Source organism: Portunus trituberculatus, chromosome 2 (genome assembly GCF_017591435.1).
Source record: "Portunus trituberculatus isolate SZX2019 chromosome 2, ASM1759143v1, whole genome shotgun sequence".
NCBI classification, from domain to species: Eukaryota; Metazoa; Arthropoda; class Malacostraca; order Decapoda; family Portunidae; genus Portunus; species Portunus trituberculatus.
In genome coordinates this window covers 9,205,496-9,231,302 of record NC_059256.1, presented here as the reverse complement: position 1 = coordinate 9,231,302, position 25,807 = coordinate 9,205,496, and the positions used below count along the sequence as shown (strand labels likewise).

The 25,807-nt window shown below is 41.0% G+C and overlaps 2 protein-coding genes and 2 long non-coding RNA genes across 4 annotated transcripts in view; 1 reads left to right on the top strand and 3 right to left on the bottom strand.

Annotated features, from left to right (window-relative positions):
* The window catches only part of LOC123505057 (EH domain-binding protein 1-like), a 59,794-nt gene extending 58,386 nt beyond the window's left edge, over positions 1 to 1,408 (bottom strand). Inside the window, 1 exon segment of the mRNA XM_045256086.1 lies at positions 1,241 to 1,408. The gene's annotated coding sequence lies outside the window, so the exon portion shown is untranslated.
* Positions 1,409 to 4,637: 3,229 nt separating this feature from the next.
* LOC123505050 lies at positions 4,638 to 6,391 on the bottom strand. The gene is made up of 3 exons (XR_006675033.1): positions 6,350 to 6,391; positions 5,389 to 5,450; positions 4,638 to 4,679 (listed from the first exon to the last, which is right to left on the bottom strand). It is a non-coding gene; the product is annotated as an uncharacterized LOC123505050 (long non-coding RNA).
* A 6,882-nt stretch (positions 6,392 to 13,273) lies between these two features.
* LOC123505046 lies at positions 13,274 to 15,842 on the bottom strand. Its single transcript, XR_006675031.1, has 3 exons — positions 15,784 to 15,842; positions 15,095 to 15,156; positions 13,274 to 13,494 (listed from the first exon to the last, which is right to left on the bottom strand). It is a non-coding gene; the product is annotated as an uncharacterized LOC123505046 (long non-coding RNA).
* A 3,593-nt stretch (positions 15,843 to 19,435) lies between these two features.
* Positions 19,436 to 25,723, top strand: LOC123505040 (ubiquitin-like-conjugating enzyme ATG3). The gene is given in 7 exon segments (XM_045256060.1): positions 19,436 to 19,668; positions 20,004 to 20,189; positions 20,900 to 21,034; positions 21,690 to 21,832; positions 22,008 to 22,176; positions 22,559 to 22,686; positions 25,446 to 25,723. Coding segments are annotated over 7 exon segments (987 nt in total). The 5' UTR covers positions 19,436 to 19,593; the 3' UTR covers positions 25,597 to 25,723.
* Positions 25,724 to 25,807: the final 84 nt, after the last annotated feature.

The following is a 25,807-nucleotide window of genomic DNA, read 5'->3' as shown; positions in this document are numbered from 1 at the left end:
CACTTTCTCAAACCTCTTCACAACCTCTCTACGTCCTCAACCTCTTCACCCCTTCACCCCTTTGACCTCTCCACAACCTCCACAACCTCACCTCCTCCTCCTCCTCCTCCTCTTCTTCTTCTTGTCTTTCCATTACAAACTCCTCCTCCTCCTCCTCCTCCTCCTCCTCCTCTTCTCTCCACTTACATGAATACTTACACACTTACACAATTACTTAGCACACACGCACACACCTTACACCCACACAACACACTCCTAACACTGGTGGGGTGGCAGGAACACCACCACAACACCACAACACCACACAACACTGAATTACTGAAACACAACAAACTTTCCGACAATATTGACCTTAAAATGTGTACACGCTTGAAATACACACATAACTCGTCCCTCTGGTGTGTGTCTGTGTCTGTGTGCGTGTATGTGTGTGTGTGTCACCCTTATCACCATTACCACAAGTCTACACCATTAACGCACCTACCACTTCAAGAACTAAGTAACTTTATGGCTGTGTCCCCAAACGGCACTACTGCAGAGTGAACCAGCGGCTGGACCACACCTCACTCTACTCACTCTCTCAGTCTGGGTCACACTTCACACTTCTACAAACATTCCTAAAACTCCATTTCACCTTATCGAAAATTAATTAGGTTAGGTTAAAGTAGGCCTATGATCATTTCTAAACCCCATTTCAGCCTATCGAAAATTAATAACAACTTCAGGACAGATTTTAGGTTAGGTTAGGTTCCTCTCCATCCCACCCCCCTAATATCCCCGCTTTCTCAGGAGGCCCCCCAAGCTTGTTAGACCTAGGGAAAGAGATATATAAGATAGCCTGTAGTAGTAGTAGTAGTAGTAGTAGTAGTAGTAGTAGTAGTAGTAGTAGTAGTAGTAGTAGTAGTGTGTGTGTGTGTGTGTGTGTGTGTGTGTGTGTGTGTGTGTGTGTGTGTTTTTTTTGTGTAAAATAAAAATAAAAAAAAAATACGTTTCGTTAATATAAATAAATAAAAAAAGATTAAAAATAAGGAGAGGCCTAGTTTTCTTCATCCTACCAGCAAATGTCACAGGTAGGCCTAAATTTTTCACCTCAAATCCAAAAAAAAATCCCAAATCGACCTGAAATAAATAAAAAATACCTAAAAAAAATAAAGAAAAACAAAACATTTTTATTTACATTAGACAAAATTTGGAAGCCACGCCCTAGGCCTAAATCCTGAGCCCCCCACGTAGGCCTCACCTTCAGGACGGAATGGCAGGTAATCACAAGGTCAGGTGAAGTGAGGTCAGGTCACGGCGCCGAGATATGGGCGTGTAGGAGGGGACATAGGGGGCACAAGGCAGAACAGCAGCGTACACCCTCCCCTCACCGAGGCCTTGGCCACACTGACCCGTCTGAGCATCGCCAGGCGTATTATGTTTTGATTCCACAAACTTCAATTTCATCCCACAGTCTTTCTTAATTCAGTATTGTTTAATAAAAAGGTGTTCTATATTTTTATGAGCAACTATTTTGTTATTTCTATGGTTGCAAGTGTAAATCCAATCTTTGTTATCATCTCGACAAAATAAAGTTACTGATAATGACAAGACTTTTCCTATAGTGAGATAAATGAACACGTATATTGACCACAAATCACACGACAACACAAACACAAGCACAACGATCAACACATCCCAATAAAAACTTAATAAACTACAAATATACCACATTGATAAGTAACTAAACCTTTAAAATACATGAAAATCGCTCTGAAACTATAATCTACACAAACCACACCCAGAATAAATACAGTAACCTAAAAAAACACCATAGAGATTAAAGAAATACTTGTATTCTTGTTATGTATACTGTCTAGTGGGTGGCAAGGCCCATCCTCCTCCTTTGTTGTAACTATTTATTAATTAAACAATAAATGTATCAATCAATCAATCATCTGGTCTTTATCAACCAGTATAGATAACCATGAGAGGAAAGCTCGCTAGTGATCAAGAATGACTGAGGTGTGCGCCTTGTGGTTGCCAGTTAGCTTATTTCACACCAATGCCATCTATAGCCACCCAGTGTCACACCGCGTGCTTTCAAACTGGTGTGAGTGCCACCACTGCCTGGCTGAGGTGTTTCATGTCGTATTTAGAGTGATCTCATTACTGACTGATGACACGCTCACCACATGTATTGACTTACAACTCTGCTTCATTAGGTACCGCTACTCCTACCCACTCTTCTTTCTGCTATTAGAGGTCACTGTAGGCATGTATATACTACATATTCAACAAATACTATCACAAAAATAACCACCAACACTAAGAGGGAATAACAAATTCTGAGCTGCATACAATAGTATATGAGATCCTATTCTCACTATAGAAAGAATCGCTCAGTGTTCCAAGTCAAGAAAATGTTCACTTCATACAAAGGCTTATAACATCAGTAAAGAAGGTCAAACTATCTAATATACACATGCCCAGAGGTACACACACAGTATGTGTGGATGTACCTTTTTGTAGTGTGTTCAGTCAACACTTATAATAAAGGTAGCAGAAATACACAATGGTTTATTGATGTTTTTATTTCATGTTTAGAATCTAAATATGATACATATCTAAACAATAATGAATACTTCAATGTATTAATCATGCTGTGTCTCATCATCATTGTTCTAAAAATGTTGAAGACAAAACTATAAGTCAGGGTACTCTAGTCTCTATCCTGTTGTTGTTTTCGGGCTTTGACGATCCCACAGATCCTATGAGCCCTGGTGGAGGCCTGTGAGGTGATCACAGGTGGGGTAGTTGTCCACACTTCTTCAGGAAGACGCAGGTGAAGCGGAGAACCGCAGCTTGGTGTGAGGAGTCTCTCAATCCTAATGATGATCCAAACTGTAAGGCAAACTGTGTCTTACATGATGAAGGTGTTAACCTCAGGCAACACACAAACAAACAAACAAAGGACTCACAAAATAATAACGAGGTGGGAGGCCAACTTAGTTTGAAATGTGTCTTAACCCTTCTCTTCCAAAGGGATTACAATGAAAAAAAAAAATAAAAAATAAATAAATAAAAAAAAAAACTGAAATTAGTCTTTTTCAAATATAGGTCATGTTGGCACAATTTTCAAAGTCCACAGATATAAGAAACCTTTGTTGTAAGGGTTTTAACTGTAGTTTGATGGTTCTACTGACAGATTAGTGTGACATCTACTCTATCAACAGCACAAACACTCTTACAAAAAAGGTTTCTCATATCTGTGGGGTGTAAAATTATGGCAACATAACCTGTATTTTAAAAAGACACTAATTTCAGTCACAAGGGATTTTAAGGGTAGTTTGATGGTTCTACTGACAGATTAGTGTGATATCTACTCTATCAATAGCACAAACACTTCTCTAAGGGTAGTTTTATGGTTCCATTGAAAGATTAATATGATTTCTACCTTGTCAATAACAAAAACACTCTTACTAATAAATTGTTTCATCTGTGTGGACTTTGAAAAATATTGGCCACATAACCTATATTTTTAAAACACAGGTGACACAGGTTTTGAGGTGTAGTTTGATGGTTGTATTGACAGAATAACATTTTATCTACATCATCAATAGCAGAAAAGCTCTTAGCAAAAAAAAAGTCTCATCTGTGTGCACTTAAATATAGAGGCCACATAACCTATATTTTCAAGACTATTATTTCAGTCACACAGGTTTTTAAGGATAATTTGATAGTTCGATTAACATAGGGAGGCATAGTGGATAAGGTGGTGAGCGTGGGATCGGGCAGACGTCCACGCGTAGGTTGGAATCCCACCACGTACAGCCTTAAAACACTTTGCCATTTGTGGAGTGATTTAAAGTTACCTACATGTCACCATGATAACCAGGTTCTAGGTGGTTACACTCAAGATGAGCTTGGGCGGTGATATGGGCCCTAATATGCCCACCACTATAAATAAAATTGCCTGCGCCACTAATGGGCAGAACCTGAACAGCGTTTCCCATACACTCTTCAAGTATGCCTACAGGCGCTATAGGCCTTATCGTAAAAAAAAAAAAAAATAAATAAAATAAAATAAAATAAAAAAATAACACGATTTCTACTTTATATATAGCAAATCTTGAGAGAGAGAGAGAGAGAGAGAGAGAGAGAGAGAGAGAGAGAGAGAGAGAGAGAGAGAGAGAGTCTTGGGTGGTAGGTTAGCTTAAAATACATTAGCATCATAACACACCCTGAAACACACAAACAAACACACCCAAAACTGCACCCAAACACTTGTAATATCCAAAAACACATTCAAATGCATCAAAAACACATGAAACACTCAAAACACACCCAAACACACTCAAACACACCTGAATATACCCAAACATACCCAAACACATCTAAACACACTCAAAACACATCCAAAACACCTCAAAACACACCCAAATGCTCCAAAGAACCCCAAAACACACCAAACATACTCAAAACACCTCAAAACACACCCAAACAGACCCAAAACACACCCAAATGCATCCAAACACACCCAAACACAATCACACGCATATCTTCCTTATGTGTGAGTCTGTAATACACTTTGTCCTTGATCTGGGAGAAGGTGGTGATGGCGGTGGACAAAACGGGTGTGGTGTTTTCAAGGCTCCGTCCTTGACTTCAAATAAATCAGCGTGTCGTTTTCTGCGGACCTGCAAATGTTTGGTTAGGTTAGATTAGGTTAGTTAAAAATTAATCAATAAATAAATAAAATGACAAAGTTAGGTTAGACTGAGAGAAGAATATGACATTCAAACAACAAGATCGCATAGTAAAAAGCTCAGGAAGGGAAGATGTCTGAGAGATGTTAAAAAATAGAGTTTCCCGCAAAGGTACAAACAAGATCTAGGAGTGGAGCAACAAGTGGAAATTGGAGTTTAATGTCATGTAATGGAACTAGGAAAGAGTAAGAGAAGACCGGTATGGAACTATTTGATGGGAGAGCAAAAAATAATGAAGACTAAAGAGGAAAAAGATCTGGGAGTGATTATACAGGAAAATCTGAACCCTTAAAAACACATAAGTAAGATATTTCGATTATCATATCAATACAACAAGGTAAATACTTCAAAGACAACCAATACCTTACAATATCCTCAAAAATTCAAGTCATAAATTCTATAACTTTGTTTTGAATCTAATTTTTTTAGCAGCCAGGGAGTGAGAGGGAGTGGTTATGGGGTGCTACATTAGGTTAGGTTGGAAAAAAGGCTGAGATTGTTGAAAATAAGGAAAAAAAAAGAAAAAATCAAGTCACACCAGCTGCTAGTGTTTGAACATGCGGATGAGGCAAACATCCAAACATCACCTAAACACATCCAAAGCACACTCAAAACCCCCCAAAAACATCCCTAAACTCACTCATCACATGGAGGGTTGACGGCAAGGCTGAACTGCCTGGCCGCACCGGAGGCCCACCTCAGCTGCGTCCATCATACCATGAAATTATACAAGAGTAACAAAAGTAAGTGAGGACATTAACTCAAAACACACTCAAAACACTACGCAACACTTCAAAATATTAATAAATAAACCCATAACTAAACTAGAAACACTTAGCACACACCAAAATCACCTCCACACACTCCACACACACGCACAGACCCCTTAAAACATCCAGCACACACCAAAGTCACCCCCACACACTCCACACACACGCACAGACCACTTCAAACACCCAGCACGCACCAAAATCATACCCACACACACTCACACACCACTTAAAACACTCAGCACACACCAAAACCATCCCCACACACGCACACACCTCTTAAAATACCCAGCACACACCAAATCATCCCCACACACTCCACACACACGCAAAGATCACTTCAAACACCCAGCACAACACACACACACACACAGACCACTTAAAAACACTCAGCACACACCAAAATCATACCCACACACTCCACACACACGCACAGACCACTTAAAACACTCAGCACACACCAAAATCATACCCACACAGTCCACACACACGCACAGACCACTTAAAACACTCAGCACACACCAAAATCATCCCCACACACGCACAGACCACTTAAAACCCTTAAAACTAACCTAAAACACACTCAATACACCATGCAACACCTCAAAATTACTCTAACCGCACTCAGAACACACCCATATATTCAAACACCCCTCTACACCACACTCAAGATATGTAAAATATACCTAAACACATCTAACACACACTGAAAACACACAAAATACACCCAAAACGCCCTGCAACACTACCAAACACACTCAAAATACTTCAGATTTAACCCCAAAACACCAAAATGCGTTATAAAGAACGGTAACATTAAAAGGGACTTACCTAAATATTGTGGCTTGGCTCCTCCTCTTCTTCCACTTCCATTTTTCCTTTCTTCTTCGTCCTCTTTCTTTTTTGTTTCTTCTACTGCTCCCATCTACACGCCTGAGCCTAGAAACACATCAAAACACTTAGAAAACACGAGATATTAGGCAAAATATTGAGGAAGTGGAGGGAGAGTACCTCTTGTGGCTTGCCTGCTCCTCCACTTATTCCTCCCTTTCTGCTTCCTTCCTCCTCACCCTCCTTTATTTATCCTTGCTTCTTCCTTCTGCTACTAATATCTACACACCTGAGCCAAGAAACACATGAAAACACGTAGAGATCACTAGATATTAGGCAAAATATCGACGAACTGGGCGGTAGGGAGGAGGGACCCGGGCCTGGGCCTGGGCTGTGACGTCATCAAGAGCGCGGAAACACTGGTGACTCGTCTGAATTACGTAAATAATTTTAAAAATGACTTCAAGAAAAAACGAAGCCAAGGCCGAATGCTTACTTTTTTATGACTTGATAGATACTTTAATTAATATCCAAAACATCAAAACATCTCCTGCTTAACTAGTTTTAAAGAACTGTCTAGATTAGGTATATAAAATGTATATAAACATTTCCGCTTATAACGCTGCCAAAACGTCCAGCCATTTCGACTTTATATTTCTTTCGAAAAATATTAGACAATATAAACTCTCTTCTCAGGCATCCAACACTGACCTAGAACCAGAAGTGAACGAGTGAAAGAGCATACATGTAAAACAAAACCATTACACTCTAAACTCATTAAAAACTCTTGTAAAGTCCACCTATTTTCACTTGGCAAGTATTCTAACACATTCTACAGAGTCTGAGCTTTCTTTTAAGGCATTCTACAACGAGTTTGACCGTCAAACAGAAACGTAAACAAATAAAATCGAAAAAAATAAAACATACTTTAAACGGGACAAAACACCACTTCAAAGTCCACATATTTCACTCAATGGATTGATTTCACGCTTAAAAAAGTACAGACGATTCTTTGATCAAATATAGGCCCAGTACACCTCAAAATAAAAAAATTGAAATCGGGAGTTGGAAAATTTGGACGGTTTTGGCAGCTCCTATTTAAGCTATAAAACACCACTAAACGCCACATATTTACCGAACACAGGCGCGGAACACACTTCAAACACAACGAAATATTTAGAGAAACCATAAAAACACATCATGGAAGCGTAATATTATTTTTAGAGAATATATAAAAAAAAGTATTGGAACCCGCAGGTTGCCACTGGGGGGCGGGGGGGGGGGGGGGCCGGGCGGGAGGTAACATCCGGGAACACTGCAGCGCTGGCTCCATAATCCTTATGTTGCATTTATTATCTCACCACAACCAAATTAAGCCTTATCGGGCAAACTTGGCCAGGAAACATGCAATGGCACAATAGTAGTGGTTCCATTCTGACACATGTTTGGCTTACGGTGAGTCAAAGAAGCAAATAATAGCTGGTAATACTGACAACTGCTGCTTATATATACCCATCACCTTTTCAACATTTGGGCACTGTTTTCACTCTCGGATGCAAAGAAAACCTACAAATAAGAGAGTGGCCTTAGAAATACCTGAAATAAATGATGGTGAGGCGTTGTGGAGAGTCGTGGTGAAGAGTTATTGCTCTCTTGTCTCGCCGCTGGTGCTGTCGGGAATGTCATCACTTCACTTTGTGTGTGTAGGTGTATATGGGCATGTTGTGGGGTGTTTATGGGGTGTATAAGCAACACCACACGGCCATCACCACTATTTGTTGACATGAGCAGACGTGCACTCGGCCCACCACACTTCTTTCTCTCCTTACACACTAATCCCTTATCAACACCACTGCCACACCTTACACACCTGTTCCTTGGTGCATTAATAACCTCCACACCTCTGTCACGGCACTGTCACCTCTATACAGGCTGGAAATACAACGGCACTCCAGTGAGCTCACCCCTGTGTCTTGGCGGGAGGTACCGACGCCATCAGCTGTGGCTCTAAAGGAATTCACTCTCTTCTCCTTGCCCGCTACAAATTCCAATACTATGTCCTTGTATGTGTTAAATTCTAAGTATTTGAAAGTTATCTGGGAATTATGTGTGGAATACTCAATGCTTTTATGGTTTTAATTTATTTGAAGATACAAGTAGCCGTGGGGAAGAAGCTTCAAAATGTCGACATTACCAAACTCAACATTAACAACACACAATATATAAACCTAATAAAAATACACAAATAGATACAAAAAAAAATACGAAACAACAAAATCAACACATAATCATAAAAAAAAAAAGATGATAAACAGTGGGAGATGAGTGACAAAATATCGACATTACAAATCACTACATTTCTTCTTCCTCAGCTTATATCCCATCTTCATATGGGATCGCTGTTCCTCACTAGTCTCTTCCAGATATTCTTTTTCAGCCACCTGATTTTGTAGCAGTCCTTTTTCACTCATATTTTCTCTCAGCTTGTTCTTCCATCTCAGCTTCGGTGTACCTCTTCTTCCCTCCACATCCATAGTCATTCCTCTTCTTCGTACATAGTTTTCATCTGTTCTCATTACATACCCATACCAATTTAACCTTCTTTCTTGCATCTTTGAACTTATCTCTGCAACTTTCACTGTGCCTCTTATCAACTCGTTCTGGATCTTATCTTTTCTTGTTACACCGCACATCCATCTTAACATTCTCATTTCTGCTACATCAACCTTCTTTTCATGTACCTTCTTCATAGCCCAAGTTTCACTTCCATACATCATTGCTGCTTTGTAAACTTTACCTTTCAGTCTTGCACTTAATTTTCTGTCACATAGACATTTTTCGCCAGGAATTCCATCCACACTGAATCCGATGGTTTATTTCTACATCTAGTTCACCGTCCATAGTTACATGCGATCGAAGATATCGGAAGGCAGTAACTCTTTAATGGCTTCCCCATCTATACTCATATCATCTCCACCATCTACCGCATTAAAGGGTAGGTACTCGGTCTTGCTTCTACTAATCTTCAAACCTCTATCCTCTAGTGCACCTTTCCATCTCGAAAGTTCCCCGCAGATCACCTTTTGTCTCACTCACGAGTCACCAGGGCCCCTCACCAAAGCGAGTATTATCCCTTGAGTGGGGGACGAGGTGTAACAGTGGCGAGCTGCTCATTGTCGTCTGGTAACGCCATAAGTAATAAATAGGATCAGAGGCGAGGGATGACAATGGAATAAGAGTAGTGGTAAAAATACGATTGGTTTGACCTAGCTTGTAGTCGCCAGTCGTGGTGCCTCACACTGTGATGTGAGGCTGCTGGCGATAGAGGATGCTAAGTAATAAGAGAATAGTTAATTATCATAACTTGTAGTATTAAGGACATATAACAGTAAGTAACAGTAGTGAAGATGTACGGAGGTTAACTTAGATGCAGAGAGGTAGTGAGAGGGTTGTTTATGTGCAAGACTGATGACGCTGCGCGTAGGATAGATAAGGACACAGAGGATCGCTGCTGATTCTGCAGGGGATGAAGAAATAGGTCGCATGTGGTGTGCCCCAGCTGCCTCTGAAGGAGGCAGATTCTGTCTGGTCGTCAGTGAGAGAGGAGTTGCACTCCGCCCTCTGATTCTCCATACATCTTATTCTGTCCAACGCCGACCCTCATTGTCGTAAGTGTTATGTTGTAGTTCATTTGCCATTTGCTACTCAGCTGAGAATTATTGTTAAGTTCATTGCTATTACACTGTGAGTTACAATACACGTATGGTTGCCTTCGTGTCATTGTTCATGATTCATGTTACTTATCACTGTGTCAGTGATTATGTATAAGTAGGGCATTAAGAATTATCTGGTACATTATGATGTTTATATCGGTTATCCTTACGTTGCCTGTATGTTGTATTAAGTAATCAATTATTATTATGATGGCTACACGTCTTATTTTGCATGTTTTTGTTTACATTTCAATATTCCTCATACTGGTGTCAATTTGATTGTCATGCAGGTTAACCGCATTAAAGCGACTAAACGACTGGGTTGTTTTGTCATCCTGAACACTACATTCGCCCAGCGGCGATTACATAGCTGCATAAGAGAGAGAGAGAGAGAGAGAGAGAGAGAGAGAGAGAGAGAGAGAGAGAGAGAGAGAGAGAGAGATTGATTGATACATTTATTGTTGAACTAATAAATAATTACAACAAAGGAGGAGGATGGGCCTTGCCACCCACCCCCTGGGCAAAGACTTAAGGTTAAAGTATCACAAACATAACTCTGGACAGTATACACAACAAGAATACAAGTATTTCAATAAATAAATACACATATTGCACACCTTATTGCCTTAGACTTCCTACAGTCTGGGAGCAAACTGAGGATATTCCCTGAGTATTTCCTTGAGGGTGGCAGAGTCTAGGAGATGGTCAATGAGGCTGTACAAGTCATGCTGACCTTGTGGCCTAAATTTAGCAATGAGAGAGAGAGAGAGAGAGAGAGAGAGAGAGAGTCCCCCCCCCACACACACAGGAATAAATAAATAGTCCCAAATATGTACTGAAAATATATCTCTGTATTGAAAGCCATAACAAGACATACAAACAGACAGACATACAGACAGGCGGCGAAACTTAAGTACTAAAACTCAAATAAATAAATGAAATAAATAAATAAATGAGAGAATAACAGAAAATATAAATAATTGATAATAATGGTAATAATAATAATTTCCTGAGTAATTAATATATAAAGCTGGAATGAGAGAGAGAGAGAGAGAGAGAGAGAGAGAGAGAGAGAGAGAGAGAGAGAGAGAGAGAGAGAGAGAGAGAGAGATAAAATAATAAAATATATATTCTGTCTAAAGTATATATTAAAGTCTCCTATCCACACACACACACAATGAATTAATATCCACACATTATATCCACATCAATGATAAATCCACAAATATCCACACACACAATACTATTTAAAATTACTAAATATGAATATCCACATTATATCCACACCAATGATAAATCCACAACATAAAAACTTTAAAATTCTATTTATGTTCCAGATTTATGTAAACGACATTCACAATGGGGTAAACAGTTATATTAATGTACTTGCTGATGATGCAAAGCTGCTAAGAGTTATCAAACTGGGAGTGATTATACAGGAAAATCTGAACCCAAAAAACACATAGGCAAGATATTTGGATTATCATGTAAAATGTTGACAAATATAAGAATGACACTTCAATTCATGGACAAAGATATGATGAAAAAAATCATCACAAGCATGATACGCCCAAGGCTGGAATATGCAGCTGTGGTGTGGTCTCCACGAGTTCTGAAAAGGATATAAGAAGATTAGAACGGATACAGAAGATTGCTAAAAAGATGGTGCCAGAACTAAAGGACCTAATATACAAAGAATGGCTGAAGGAAATGTGACTGCCAACCTTACAAGATAGAAGAGAATGAGGGGACCTAATAACAATGTACAAGATAGTCAATGGCATTGAACAAAATAGACAAGGAAGACCTGGTGCTGGTGACTGACAGAAGATGGAAGGACAAGAGGACATGTAAACAAGATCAGGATGAGGCAGTGTGTCAAGGATATTGGAAAATAGTTTTCCTCATAGAACGGTGGAAAAGTGGAATGCATTGAGCGGTGAAGTTGTTACACCACATAATGTGCATAACTTGAAGGAAAAAATTGGAGACATGGAGACAGGACGCTACGAGGCCCGCTCCAACCCTGTACAATACTACTAGGTAAACACACATATGCACACATACACACACCTTCTTAGGATGTGCAATAATAGTAACATGGCAACAGGTCTGAGTGGCAAAATTGCCACAGCCCCACCAACTTCCGAGGCTGTCCCAGTGTGTCCCATCCCAAGCATGAACTGCAGGTTGTCTGTGATGGCGTGCTGGACCCCACACCTCCACCGCCTCCCCATGGCCTGCAGCATGAACTGCAGGTTGTGTGTGATGGCGTGCTTGGAAAGGAGGCTTAAAACACCAAAAAATTAGAAAACACAGGAACAATGAATGAAAAACACCAAAACACATTAAAAAACATTAAAAAACAAAAACACACGAATAATGTAAAAAAACAGAAAAACATTAAAAACTTCAAAACACAAGATTCAAATCTGTGGGAGAGAGAGGAGTGGTTATGGGGTGTTAGATTAGGTTACCTTGAAAACGAGTGTGTTTTGGGAATGTTTTGGTGTGTTTGTGTTCTGTGTGTTTGTGTGTGTTGTGGTGTGTTTTGTGTGTTTTGGTGTGTTTTGTTTTGTGCTTAGAGTGTGCTTGTTTTGGTGTGTTTTGGGGTGTTTTTGGTGTGCTCAGAGTGTGCTCTGGGAGGTTTTGGTGTGTTTTGAGGTCTTCTGGGGTGTTTTTTGGTGTTTCAACACGCAGATGAGAGACACATCTAAATATCACCCAAACACATTCAAACACCACCAAACACACCCAAAGCACACTCAAATCCCCAAACAACACTCCTAAACACCCAAAACACACACCCAAATATCCCCAAAACACCCAAAACACTCACAACAAAAACACACCAAACACAAAAACACCCAAACACCCAAAAACACCCAAACCCCACAAAACACACTCTTTCAAAACACCCCAGAAACACAGCCAAACCCTCCAGTTTTTAAGAGATGTTTAATGATCTATTGACAGAGTATCAATAGCACAAAAACTCTTACAAAAGAGAGAGAGAGAGAGAGAGAGAGAGAGAGAGAGAGAGAGAGAGAGAGAGAGAGAGAGAGAGAGAGAGAGAGAGAGAGAGAGAAAACACACAAAACACATCTAAACACACTCAAAACACATCAAAACACCTCAAAACACAAACACACCAAATGCACACACATCAAAACACACCCAAACATCCAAAACCCCAAAACACACCAAACACACTAAAACACCTCAAAACACACCCAAACAGACCCAAAACACACCCAAATGCATCCAAACACACCCAAACACAATCACACGCATATCTTCCTTATGTGTGAGTCTGTAATACACTTTGTCCTTGATCTGGGAGAAGGTGGTGATGGCGGTGGACAAAACTGTGGTGTTTTTCAAGGCTCCGTCCTTGACTTCAAATAAATCAGCGTGTCTTTTTCTGCGGACCTGCAAATGTTTGGTTAGGTTAGTTAAAAATTAATCAATAAATAAATAAAATGACAAGGTTAGGTTAGACTGAGAGAAGAATATGACATTCAAACAACAAGATCGCATAGTAAAAAGCTGAGGAAGGGAAGATGTCTGAGAGATGTTAAAAAATAGAGTTTCCCGCAAAGATGTGTTGAGATGTGGAACAGTTTGGGTGAAGAAGTGGTGTCAGCAATGAGTGTGCAGAGTTTGGGTGAAGAAGTGGTGTCAGCAATGAGTGTGCAGCGTTTGAAAGAAAAATTGGATAAGTGTAGATATGGAGACGGGGCCACACCAGCGTAAAGCCCAGGCTCTGGAAAACTACAACTAGCTAAATACACACACACACACACACACACACACACACACACACACACACACACACACACACACACACACACCAATTTTGGAAATAATTACAAGTTCACTAAATGAAGGGAAAGTTCCACTAGAATGGAAGAGCTAATGTAATAGTGATATTTAAAAGAGGAAAGGCAACTGAACCACTAACCTACAGACCGGCGTCACTTAGAAGTGTTTTGGGGAAGTTGTGTGAAATCATTATCAAAGAAAAATGGGTTAAACATCTGGAAGAAGAATAAGTCATATTGAAAAGACAATTTGGGTTCAGGACACGGAAGTCATGTGTATCAAACTTATTAAGCTTCTACTCCAGAGTTACAGAAGGACTGGAAAGCAGAGACGGATGGTGGACACAGTATACCTGGACATGAAAAAGGCTTTTGATAAAGTCCCTCATGAAAGATTACTTTAGAAACTAGAGAACATAGGAGGACTGTGAGGAACCTTGCTCCAATGGACAAGAGATTATTTGAAGGACAGGGAAATGAGAACTGTGATCAGAGATACATACTCATCTTGGGGTTAAGTAACCAGCAGAGTGCCACAAGGGTCAGTGTTAGCCCCCATTATGTTCCAGATTTATGTAAGCGACATTGACATTCTATTAATATGTTTGGTGATGATGCAGAGCTGCTAAGAGTTATCAAAACCAGAGAGGACTGTTTGCTGTTACAGGAAGACACAAACAAGATCTAGGAGTGGAGCAACAAGTGGAAATTGGAGTTTAATGTCATGTAATGGAACTAGGAAAGAGTAAGAGAAGACCGGTATGGAACTATTTGATGGGAGAGCAAAAAATAATGAAGACTAAAGAGGAAAAAGATCTGGGAGTGATTATACAGGAAAATCTGAACCCTTAAAAACACATAAGTAAGATATTTGGATTATCATATCAATACAACAAGGTAAATACTTCAAAGACAACCAATACCTTACAATATCCTCAAAAATTCAAGTCATAAATTCTATAACTTTGTTTTGAATTGAATTTTTTAGCAGCCAGGGAGTGAGAGGGAGTGGTTATGGGGTGCTACATTAGGTTAGGTTGGGAAAAAGGCTGAGATTGTTGAAAAATAAGGAAAAAAAAAAAAAAAAAAAAAATCAAGTCACACCAGCTGCTAGTGTTTGAACATGCGGATGAGGCAAACATCCAAACATCACCTAAACACATCCAAAGCACACTCAAAACCCCCAAAACATCCCACCCCAAACTCACTCATCACATGGAGGGTTGACGGCAAGGCTGAACTGCCTGGCCACACCGGAGGCCCACCTCAGCTGCGTCCATCATACCATGAAATTATACAAGAGTAACAAAAGTAAGTGAGGACATTAACTCAAAACACACTCAAAACACTACGCAACACTTCAAAATATTAATAAATAAACCCATAACTAAACTAGAAACACTTAGCACACACCAAAATCACCCCCACACACACACACACACACAGACCACGTAAAAACACTCAGCACACACCAAAATCGTACCCACACACTCCACACACACACACACAGACCACTTAAAACACTCAGCACACACCAAAATCATACCCACACACACGCACAGACCACTTAAAACACTCAGCACACACCAAAATCATCCCACACACGCACAGACCACTTAAAACCCTTAAAACTAACCTAAAACACACTCAATACACCATGCAACACCTCAAAATTACCCTAACCGCACTCAGAACACACCCATATATTCAAACACCCTCTACACCACACTCAAGATATGTAAAATATACCTAAAAAACATCTAACACACACTGAAAACACACAAAATACACCCAAAACGCCCTGCAACACTACCAAACACACTCAAAATACTTCAGATTTAACCCCAAAACACCAAAATGCGTTATAAAGAACGGTAACATTAAAAAGGGGACTTACCTAAATATTGTGGCTTGGCTCCTCCTCTTCTTCCACTTCCATTTTTCCTTTCTTCTTCGTCCTCTTTCTTTTTCTTTCTTCTACTGCTCCCATCTACACGCCTGAGCCTAGAAACACATCAAAACACTTAGAAAACACGAGATATTAGGCAAAATATTGAGGAAGTGGAGGGAGAGTACCTATTGTGGCTTGCCTGCTCCTCCACTTATTCCACCCTTTCTCCTTCCTTCCTCCTCACCCTCCTTTATTTATCCTTGCTTCTTCCTTCTGCTACTAATATCTACACACCTGAGCCAAGAAACACATGAAAACACGTAGAAATCACTAGATATTAGGCAAAATATCGACGAACTGGGCGGTAGGGAGGAGGGACCCGGCCTGGGCCTGGGCTGTGACGTCATCAAGAGCGCGGGAACAGTGGTGACTCGTCTGATTTACGTAAATAATTTTAAAAATGACTTCAAGAAAAAACGAAGCCAAGGCCGAATGCTTACTTTTTTATGACTTGATAGATACTTTAATTAATATCCAAAACATCAAAACATCTCCTGCTTAACTAGTTTTAAAAACTGTCTAGATTAGGTATATAAAATGTATATAAACATTTCCACTTATAACGCTGCCAAAACGTCCAGCCATTTCGACTTTATATTTCTTTCGAAAAATATTAGACAATATAAACTCTCTTCTCAGGCATCCAACACTGACCTAGAACCAGAAGTGAACGAGTGAAAGAGCATTTATGTAAAACAAAACCATTAAACTCTAAACTCATTAAAAGGTCTTGTAAAGTCCACCTATTTTCACTTGGCGAGTATTCTAACACATTGTACAGAGTCTGAGCTTTCTTTTAAGGCATTCTACAACGAGTTTGACCGTCAAACAGAAACGTAAACAAATAAAATCGAAAAAATAAAACATACGTTAAACGGGACAAAACACCACTTCAAAGTCCACATATTTCACTCAATGGATTGATTTCAAGCTTAAAAAAGTACACACGATTCTTTGATCAAATAAAGGCCCAGTACACCTCAAAATAAAAAAATTGAAATCGGGAGTTGGAAAATTTGGACGGTTTTGGCAGCTCATATTCAAGCTATAAAACACCACTAAACGCCACATATTTACCGAACACAGGCGCGGAACACACTTCAAACACAACGAAATATTTAGAGAAACCATAAAAACACATCATGGAAGCGTAATATTATTTTTAGAGAATATATAAAAAAAAGTATTGGAACCCGCAGGTTGCCACGGGGGGGACAGGGTGGTGGTTGGGGGCGGGGCGGGGGGCCCGGGCGGGAGGTAACATCCGGGAACACTGCAGCGCTGGCTCCATAATCCTTATGTTGCATTTATTATCTCACCACAACCAAATTAAGCCTTATCGGGCAAACTTGGCCAGGAAACATGCAATGGTAGCGTAGTGGTTCCATTCTGACACATGTTTGGCTTACGGTGAGTCAAAGAAGCAAATAATAGCTGGTAATACTGACAACTGCTCGTTAGACCCATCACCTTTTCAACATTTGGGCACTGTTTTCACTCTCAGATGCAAAGAAAACCTACAAATAAGAGAGTGGCCTTAGAAATACCTGAAATAAATGATGGTGAGGCGGTGTTGAGGGTTGTGGTGAAGAATTGCATTGCTCTCTCGTCTCGCCGCTGGTGCTGTAAGGAATGTCATCACTTCACTTTATGTACGGGGGTGTTTGGGTGTATATGGGCATGTTGTGGATGTGTTTGAATGTGTTTATGGGGTGTATAAGCAACACCAAACACCACACGGCCATCACCACCACTAAGTTTGTTGACATGAGCAGACGTGCACTCGCCCCAACACACTTCTTTCCCTCCTTACACACTAATACCTTATCAACACCACTGCCACACCTTACACACCTGTTCCTTGGTGTCTTATTCACCTCCACCACCTCTGTCACGACACTGTCACCTCTATAAAGGCTCAAAATATAATGGCACTCCAGTGAGGTCAACTGTGTGTCTTTGCGGGAGGTACAGACGCCATTATCCGCTGTGGCTCTAAAGGAATTGACTCTCTTCTCCTTGCCCGCTACAAATTCCAATACTATGTCTTTGTATGTGTTAAATTCTCAGTATTTGAAAGTTATCAGGAAATTATTCAGTGTTATTATGGTTTTAGTTTATTTGAGGATACAAGTACGTAGCCATGGTGAGCTTCAAAATCTCGACATTAATAAACTCAGCATTCACAGCACAATACATTCCAATACTATGTCCTTGTTTGTGTTAAATTCTCAGTATTTGAAAGTTATCTGGGAATTATGTGTGGAATATTTAATGTTTTAATGGTTTTAGTCTATTTGAAGATACAAGTAGCCGTGGGGAGGAGCTTCAAAATGTCGACATAAACACAATATACAAAACTAATACAAAACAACGCAAATAAATAAGAAAACAATGCAAAATAACAAAAATAACACATAATCATAAAAAACAAAACATGATAAACAGTGAGAGATGAGCTACAAAAAATCGACATTACAAATCACGACATTCAAAACTAATAAAAAGCAACAAAAATAAATCAATAATGGTGTATGGTGTGTGGTGACAGTGGTGTGTGTGGTGAGAGAGTGGAAGAGAGCAGTGTGGTGTATGGTGTGTGGTGACAGTGGTGTGTGTGGTGAGAGAGTGGAAGAGAGCAGTGTGGTGTATGGTGTGTGGTGACAGTGGTGTGTGTGGTGATAGAGTGGAAGAGAGCAGTGTGGTGTATGGTGTGTGGTGACAGTGGTGTGTGTGGTGATAGTGAAAGAGAGCAGTGTGGTGTATGGTGTGTGGTGACAGTGGTGTGTATGGTGATAGAGTGGAAGGAGGTCGCTACTGAAGAAGGGTCTAGCGAACATGACTAGCTTGGGCGAAGTCACACAGACACTTAAAGAAGAATATAAGACTTGTGTTTGTTTTGCAGTCATATGTTGCATTTGTCATTTGGTGTATATAGCAGTACGTCCTTCTTACCTTGAAACAGAACTCCGGTGTCCGATTATATCTTTAATAACTAACTTAGCTAGATTGAACCTTACAGTATGTATATTCCCTCGTGAGCGCCTAAGACTGAACCTTATGTATTATTCCCTCGGCAGTCGTGTAAATACCAGAGTGAACCAGTCACCGCCTCACCAGTCACCAGTCACCACAGGCTCCACGTCATGTGCCCCAGTCTGCAGCCTGCACCCACACCCTCGCTCAACCATCCACCCACCATACACAGTTACACACACTCACACACACCGGAAACTTATACACAAGGAAATCAGCCATATTTTTATCTTTCTTAAGTATGCTTTACAGTAACACCACCATTCCATAGCATAAGTACAGTACAATCTTCCTACATCTTGGCTAGCCTCACGTAGCCTACACATGTCCGCTGCCTCCCCGCTCGGCTCCCAGTGTAATATTGCAATTTTATCATAGTGTGTGCTGAAATGTGATTGAAAATGTGTTCTCTCTCTCTCTCTCTCTCTCTCTCTCTCAAACGAACGAACGAAATAGAATAAAAAACACAAAATAAATAAGAAAACCTAAATAAAACACCAAAAAATAATAAAAACAAGAATATTTAGGCTCGTATTCCTCCATGTTATTGAATGAGACGCCACAAGAGGAAGAAGAAGAAGATTTACCCAAGAGAGAGGCGTGACCCGATAAACTTTACTCCATATCTTCTCTTCGTGATCTCGTATGACCTCGTGACCCTCAGTGGAGCTAGGTCAATCCCTCATCCACCTGTTGACTTCCGGGCAGCACAATTGAGCCATGCAGAACGTGATAAATACAGTAAAAGGGAAAGCTTTAGGGGTCGCTGAATATTTGACCCCATATTGAAGGTGTGTGTGTGTGTGTGTGTTGCTCTCTCTCTCTCTCTCTCTCTCTCTCTCTCTCTCTCTCTCTCTCTCTCTCTCTCTCTCTCTCTCTCTCATCTCTCTCTCTCAATCATTATTATTATTATTATTATTATTATTATTATTATTATTATTATTATTACTACTACTACTACTACTACTACTACTACTACTACTACTACTATCAGCATCATCATTAACCTAACCTAACCTAACCTAACCATCATCATCATCATCAACCTAACTTAACCTAACCTAACCTAAACTAACCCATCTTGACCTAGCCTAACCTGACCTAACCTGACCTAACCATGCCCTCAGGAGTCTAAATTTAAGGAGACTGGAGTTCTGACCCCTGAGGAGTTTGTGGCGGCTGGTGACCACCTCGTTCACCACTGCCCGACCTGGTGCTGGGCTGAGGGGGAGGCATCGCGGACCAAGCCATACCTGCCTCCACAGAAACAGTTCCTTATCACCAAGAACGTGCCCTGTTTCAAGAGGTGCAAGCAGGTGAGAGGGGGGAGAGAGAGAGAGGGAGAGGCAGAGAGTGAGAGACTGAGAGAGGGACTGGGAGAAAGAGAGAATGTGTGTTTGAGAAAGGAAGAGGAAGAAAAATGTGTGAAAAAGAGAGAGAGGTGGGTGTGTGAGAGAGAGAGAGAGAGAGAGAGGTGTGTGTGAAAGAAAATGTGAGAGAGAGAGAGAGAGAGAGAGGTGCAGATATATGAGAGAGAGGTGGGTATGTGTGAGAGAAAATAAGAGAGAGAGAGAGAGAGAGAGAGAGAGAGAGAGAGAGAGATGGAAGTTTGTGTGTGAGAGAGAGAAAGAGAAAAGAGCATTTGAATAAAAATTAAAATAACACACCAAAACACCCTCAAACACCCAAAACACACCAAATTACCCTAAAACACACCAAAACACCCAAAACACACGCAAACACATCTAACACACCCAAAACATCTCAAAATACCTCAAAACACCTCAAAACTCCCCCAATTACTCCAAAACACACCAAAACACCCCAAAACACACCAAAATATCTCAAAACACACTTAAAAACCCCAAAAACACCTCAAAACACTTCAAAACTCCCCCAAACACTCCAAAACACCCCAAACCATACCCAAAACACACCAAAAACACCTTAAAACACACCCAAAACACACCAAAACACCCCTAAACACCTCGCTACACCCTCACTCTCTCTCTCTCACGCCCCGTAGATAGAATACCACCAGGAACAGGAGCTGGTGTTGGAAAGTGAAGGGGACCCAGATGGTGGCTGGGTGGATACACACCACTTCAGTGACTCTGCCTTACTTGAAGAAAAGGTTGCAGATATGGCCCTAGAGGACAAGGTAAGGGGGGGAGGGGGTGTCTGGGGGTGTGGATGGGTGCGGGTTCCTGTGGGTACTGGTCCAGGGTGGCAGGGTCCATACGGGGCTCCAGGGGGGAGATACAGAGGGTTTTCTTTGGGGTGTGTGTGTGTGTGTGTGGGGTGAAAAATTATTGGTTTGTTTACTGTGTGTGTGTGTGTGTGTGTGTGTGTGTGTGTGTGTGTGTGTGTGTGTGTGTGTGTGTGTGTGTGTGTGTGTTCTTCTTCTTCTTCTTCTTCTTCTTCTTCTCTTCTTCTTCTTCTTCTATCTATGTATCTATCTATCTATCTGTCTATCTATCTGTCTGTCTGTCTGTCTGTCTGTCTGTCTGTCTAGTAAGGGAGGTAGACAGAAGAGAGAGAGAGAGAGAGAGAGAGAGAGAGAGAGAGAGAGAGAGAGAGAGAGAGAGAGAGAGAGAGAGAGAGAGATTAAAGAAATAAGAAAAGTTTAGGAAAAATAGATAAACACTCTTCTTCTTCTTCTTCTTCTTCTTCTTCTTCTTCTCTTCTAGAGGGAAGAAGAGGAGGAGGAGGAGGAGGAGGAGGAGGAGGAGGAGGAGGAGGAAGTGATTAAGTTAGGTTAGAAAGAAAAATAAATTAATCTTCTTCTTCTTCTTCTTCTTCTTCTTGGTGAACAGAGGGAAGAGGAGAAGGAGGAGAGGAGGAGGGGGGCCAGTGCTGCTGATGACGATGATGACGAGGAGGATGAAGAGGAGGAGGAGGAGGCGGCTGACATGGAGGCCTTCGAAGAGTCTGGAATGCTGGAACAAGAGGATCTGGTGTGTTGTTGTTGTTGTTGTTGTTGTTGTTGAAGTTAATATTTTCTTTAATTCTTCTTCTTCTTCTTCTTCTTCTTCTTCTTCTTCTTCTTCTTCTTTTTCTTCTCTTTTTCTCCTCCTCCTCCTCCTCCTCCTCCTCCTCCACAACTAACCACTTCATTGACCCACAGAGCGCAGTCCATCTGTCACCACCACCACCACCACCACTGCCGCCGCTGCTGCTGTGGGGGGTGGGGTGGGGGTGGGTGATGGGGGGGAGATCCTGCAGACCCGTACATACGATTTGCACATCACCTACGACAAGTATTACCAAACGCCCAGACTGTGGCTCACTGGCTATGACGAGGTGAGAGAGAGAGAGAGAGAGAGAGAGAGAGAGAGAGAGAGAGAGAGAGAGAGAGAGAGAGTGTTTAAATTGGTAATATATTCAATGTATATATATATTTTTTTTTATTTAACTACTACTACTACTACTACTACTACTACTACTACTACTACTACTACTACTACTACTACTACTACTACCACCACCCACCACCACCACCACCACCACCACCACCACCACCACTACCACCACCACCACTACAATTATTTCCTTCCTCCTCCTCCTCCTCCTCCTCTTCCTTCTCCTCTCACCACTACTACCAACAAAACAAGAATAAAAACAACTACTACTACTACTACTACTACTACTACTACTACTACTACTACTACTACTACTACCACAGAGCCGCCAGCCGCTAAGTGTAGAGGAAATGTATGAAGATTTTAGCCAAGATCACGCCAACAAGACTGTCACCATGGAAACGCACTCAAATCTCTCGGGACCCCCTATGGCTTCAGTACATCCTTGCAGGTGTGTATTCACCTAGTTGTATTCACCTAGTTGTATTTTTCCAGGGCCTGGGTATCATACTGGTGTGGCCCCGTCTCCATATCTACACACACCCAACTTTCCTTTCAAACTCTGCACACTCCTCGCTGACACCACCTCCTCACTCAGACTATTCCACACCTCCACACATCTTTGTGGGAAACTATATTTCTTCACATCCTTCAAGCATATTCCCTTGGCTATCTTTTTACTAAGTGATCTCGTAGTTCTATTTAAATTTTCCTCTCTCAACATCATTTGCTCATTATCCACTTCATCCAAACCGCTCAACAGTTTATAAACCTGTATTAAATCTCCTCTTTCTCTTCTTTGTTCCAAGGTAAGCAAATTCATTTCTTTTAATCTCCTCATAGGTCATTTCTGCCAATTCCGAACCATTATTGTTGCCATTCTCTGCAATCTCTCCAACTTCCTTATATGCTTCTTTTTATAAGGGGACCAAACCACCCCAGCATATTCCAATCTTGGTCTAATTACCCTACTAATTAATTTCTTCATCATATCTTTATCCATATAATGAAAGGCTAATCCAATATTTCTAATCAAATTATATGTTTCTCCAAACATCTTGTCAATATGAGCCTCAAACTGCCCATGGTCTTGTATCATCACTCCCAAATCCTTTTCCTTTTCCACCTTTCTCAACACTACTCCTTCACCAAGCTTCTATGACCCTCTTGGCGGTCTTCCACTCTTCCCCATCTCCATCACATGACTTTTGCTCAGATTAAATTCCATCTCCCACCTCTTGCTCCACTCCCAAATCCTATCCAGATCTGCCTGTAAAATTTCACAATCTTCTTCACTCTTCACACACCTACACAACCGCATCATCCGCAAACAAATTAATATAACTGTTTACTCCCTCTGGCATATCATTAATATAGACAAGGAAAAGTATTGGTGCCAGCACTGAACCTTATGGGACTCCACTCTCCACCACCAACCAGTCCGACTTTGCATCCCTTATTACCGTTCTCATCTCCCTCCATCTCAAGTAGTTTTCCATCCACTTTAACACTTTTCCCTTCAATTCTCCATAAATCTCTACTTTCCATAACAGTCTCTCGTGAGGTACCTTGTCAAAAGCTTTCTTTAAATCCAAATATACACAGTCCATCCATCCCTCTCTCTCTTGTATTTTGTCAACCACTCTTGAATAAAAGCTCAGTAGATTTGTAACACATGACCTCCCTTTCCTGAAGCCAAATTGATGATCCGATAATAACTTATGATCCTTCAGGAACCGTATCCAATATTTCTTTATCACCCTCTCACAAATCTTACCGACCACACTTGTTAGAGTGTGTGTGTGTGTGTTTGGGTGTGATTAGTTTTAGGGTGTGTTTTGGGTGTTTTTTATGTTTTGGGGGTGTTTTGAGTGACTTTGGGGGTATTTTTGTGGTGTTTGGGTGTGTTTTGAGGGTGTTTTGGTGTGTTTTAGGTAATTTGGTAGTGTTTTGTATTGTTTGGGAGTGTTTTGGGTGTGTTTTGTTTTTGATGATTTGGGGTGTTTGTGCACCCCTCAAACGCCCCAAACACCCTCTGAGGTCTGTTTTCTCTCCGGCAGACACACAGAGACGATGAAGATATGGGAGACAGACAAAAACACACCAAAACTCCCAAAAAACACCCAAAAACACACCAAAAACACCCAAAAACACTCCAAAACAACCCAAAACAACCCAAACCACCACAAAACACTCAAAACACCCCAAAAACACCACAAAACACCCCAAAATACCTCAAAACACCCAAAACCACCCCAAACACCCTCTGATGTCTGTTTTCTCTGCAGACACACAGAGACGATGAAGATATGCAAGACAGACAAAAACACACCAAAACTCCCAAAACACACCCCAAAACACACCAAAACACCACAAAACACCCCAAAACAACCCAAAACACTGCAAAACACCCAAAAACACTCCAAAACACCCCAAAAACACCACAAAACACCCCAACACACCAAAACACCCCAAAACACCAAAACACCCCAAAACACCCAAAACACCCAAAACACACCAAAACACACCAAAACCACAAAAACCAACCAAAACACACAAAAACACTCCAAAACACCCCAAAACACACCAGAAACACTCCAAAACACCCCAAAACACTCCTAAACACCCCAAAACACCCCAAAACACCACAAACACTCCAAAACATCCCAAAACACCCAAAACACCACAAAACACCCAAAACACCCAAAACACCCAAAACACTCAAAACACCCAAAACACCGCAAAACCACCCAAAAACCAACCAAAACACCCAAAACCATCAAAACACCTCAAAACACCCTCTGACATCTTTATTCTTTCTCCCACAGACACGCAGAGATGATGAAGATATGCAAGACAGACAAAAACACACCAAAACTCCCAAAACACCCAAAACCACCCAAAACCAACCAAAACACCCCAAACACACACAAAAACACCAAAACACCCCAAAACACCCAAAAACACCACAAAACACCCCAACACACCAAAACACCCAAAACACCCAAAACACCCAAAACACCCAAAACACCCAAAACACCCAAAACACCACAAAACACCCCAACCCAAAACACCAAAACACCACAAAACACCCCATAAACACCAAAACACCCCAACACACCAAAAACACCACAAAACACCCTAAAACACCCTAAAACACCCCAAAACACCTCAAAACACCCTCTGACATCTTTATTCTTTCTTCCACAGACACGCAGAGACGATGAAGAAGATTTGTGAGACAGTCCTGGAGGGCGGTGGTGAGCTGGGAGTCCATCTATACCTGATCGTGTTCCTCAAATTCATGCAAGCTATTATACCAACTATTGAATATGACTTTACTCATAACTTCACCTTGTAGTGTGTCTGTGTGTGTGTGTGTGTGTGTGTGTGTGGGACAGGGAGAGGGAGAGAGGGTGAAGGAGGGAGAGTGTGTGTGTGTGTGTGTGTGGTTTGTGTGTGTTGTAGAGAAAGAGTGTGTGTTTGTGTGTGTGTGTGTGTGTGTGAGAGAGAGAGAGAGAGAGAGAGAGAGAGAGAGAGAGAGAGAGAGACTGTTTGTGGGTGAAAGAGAG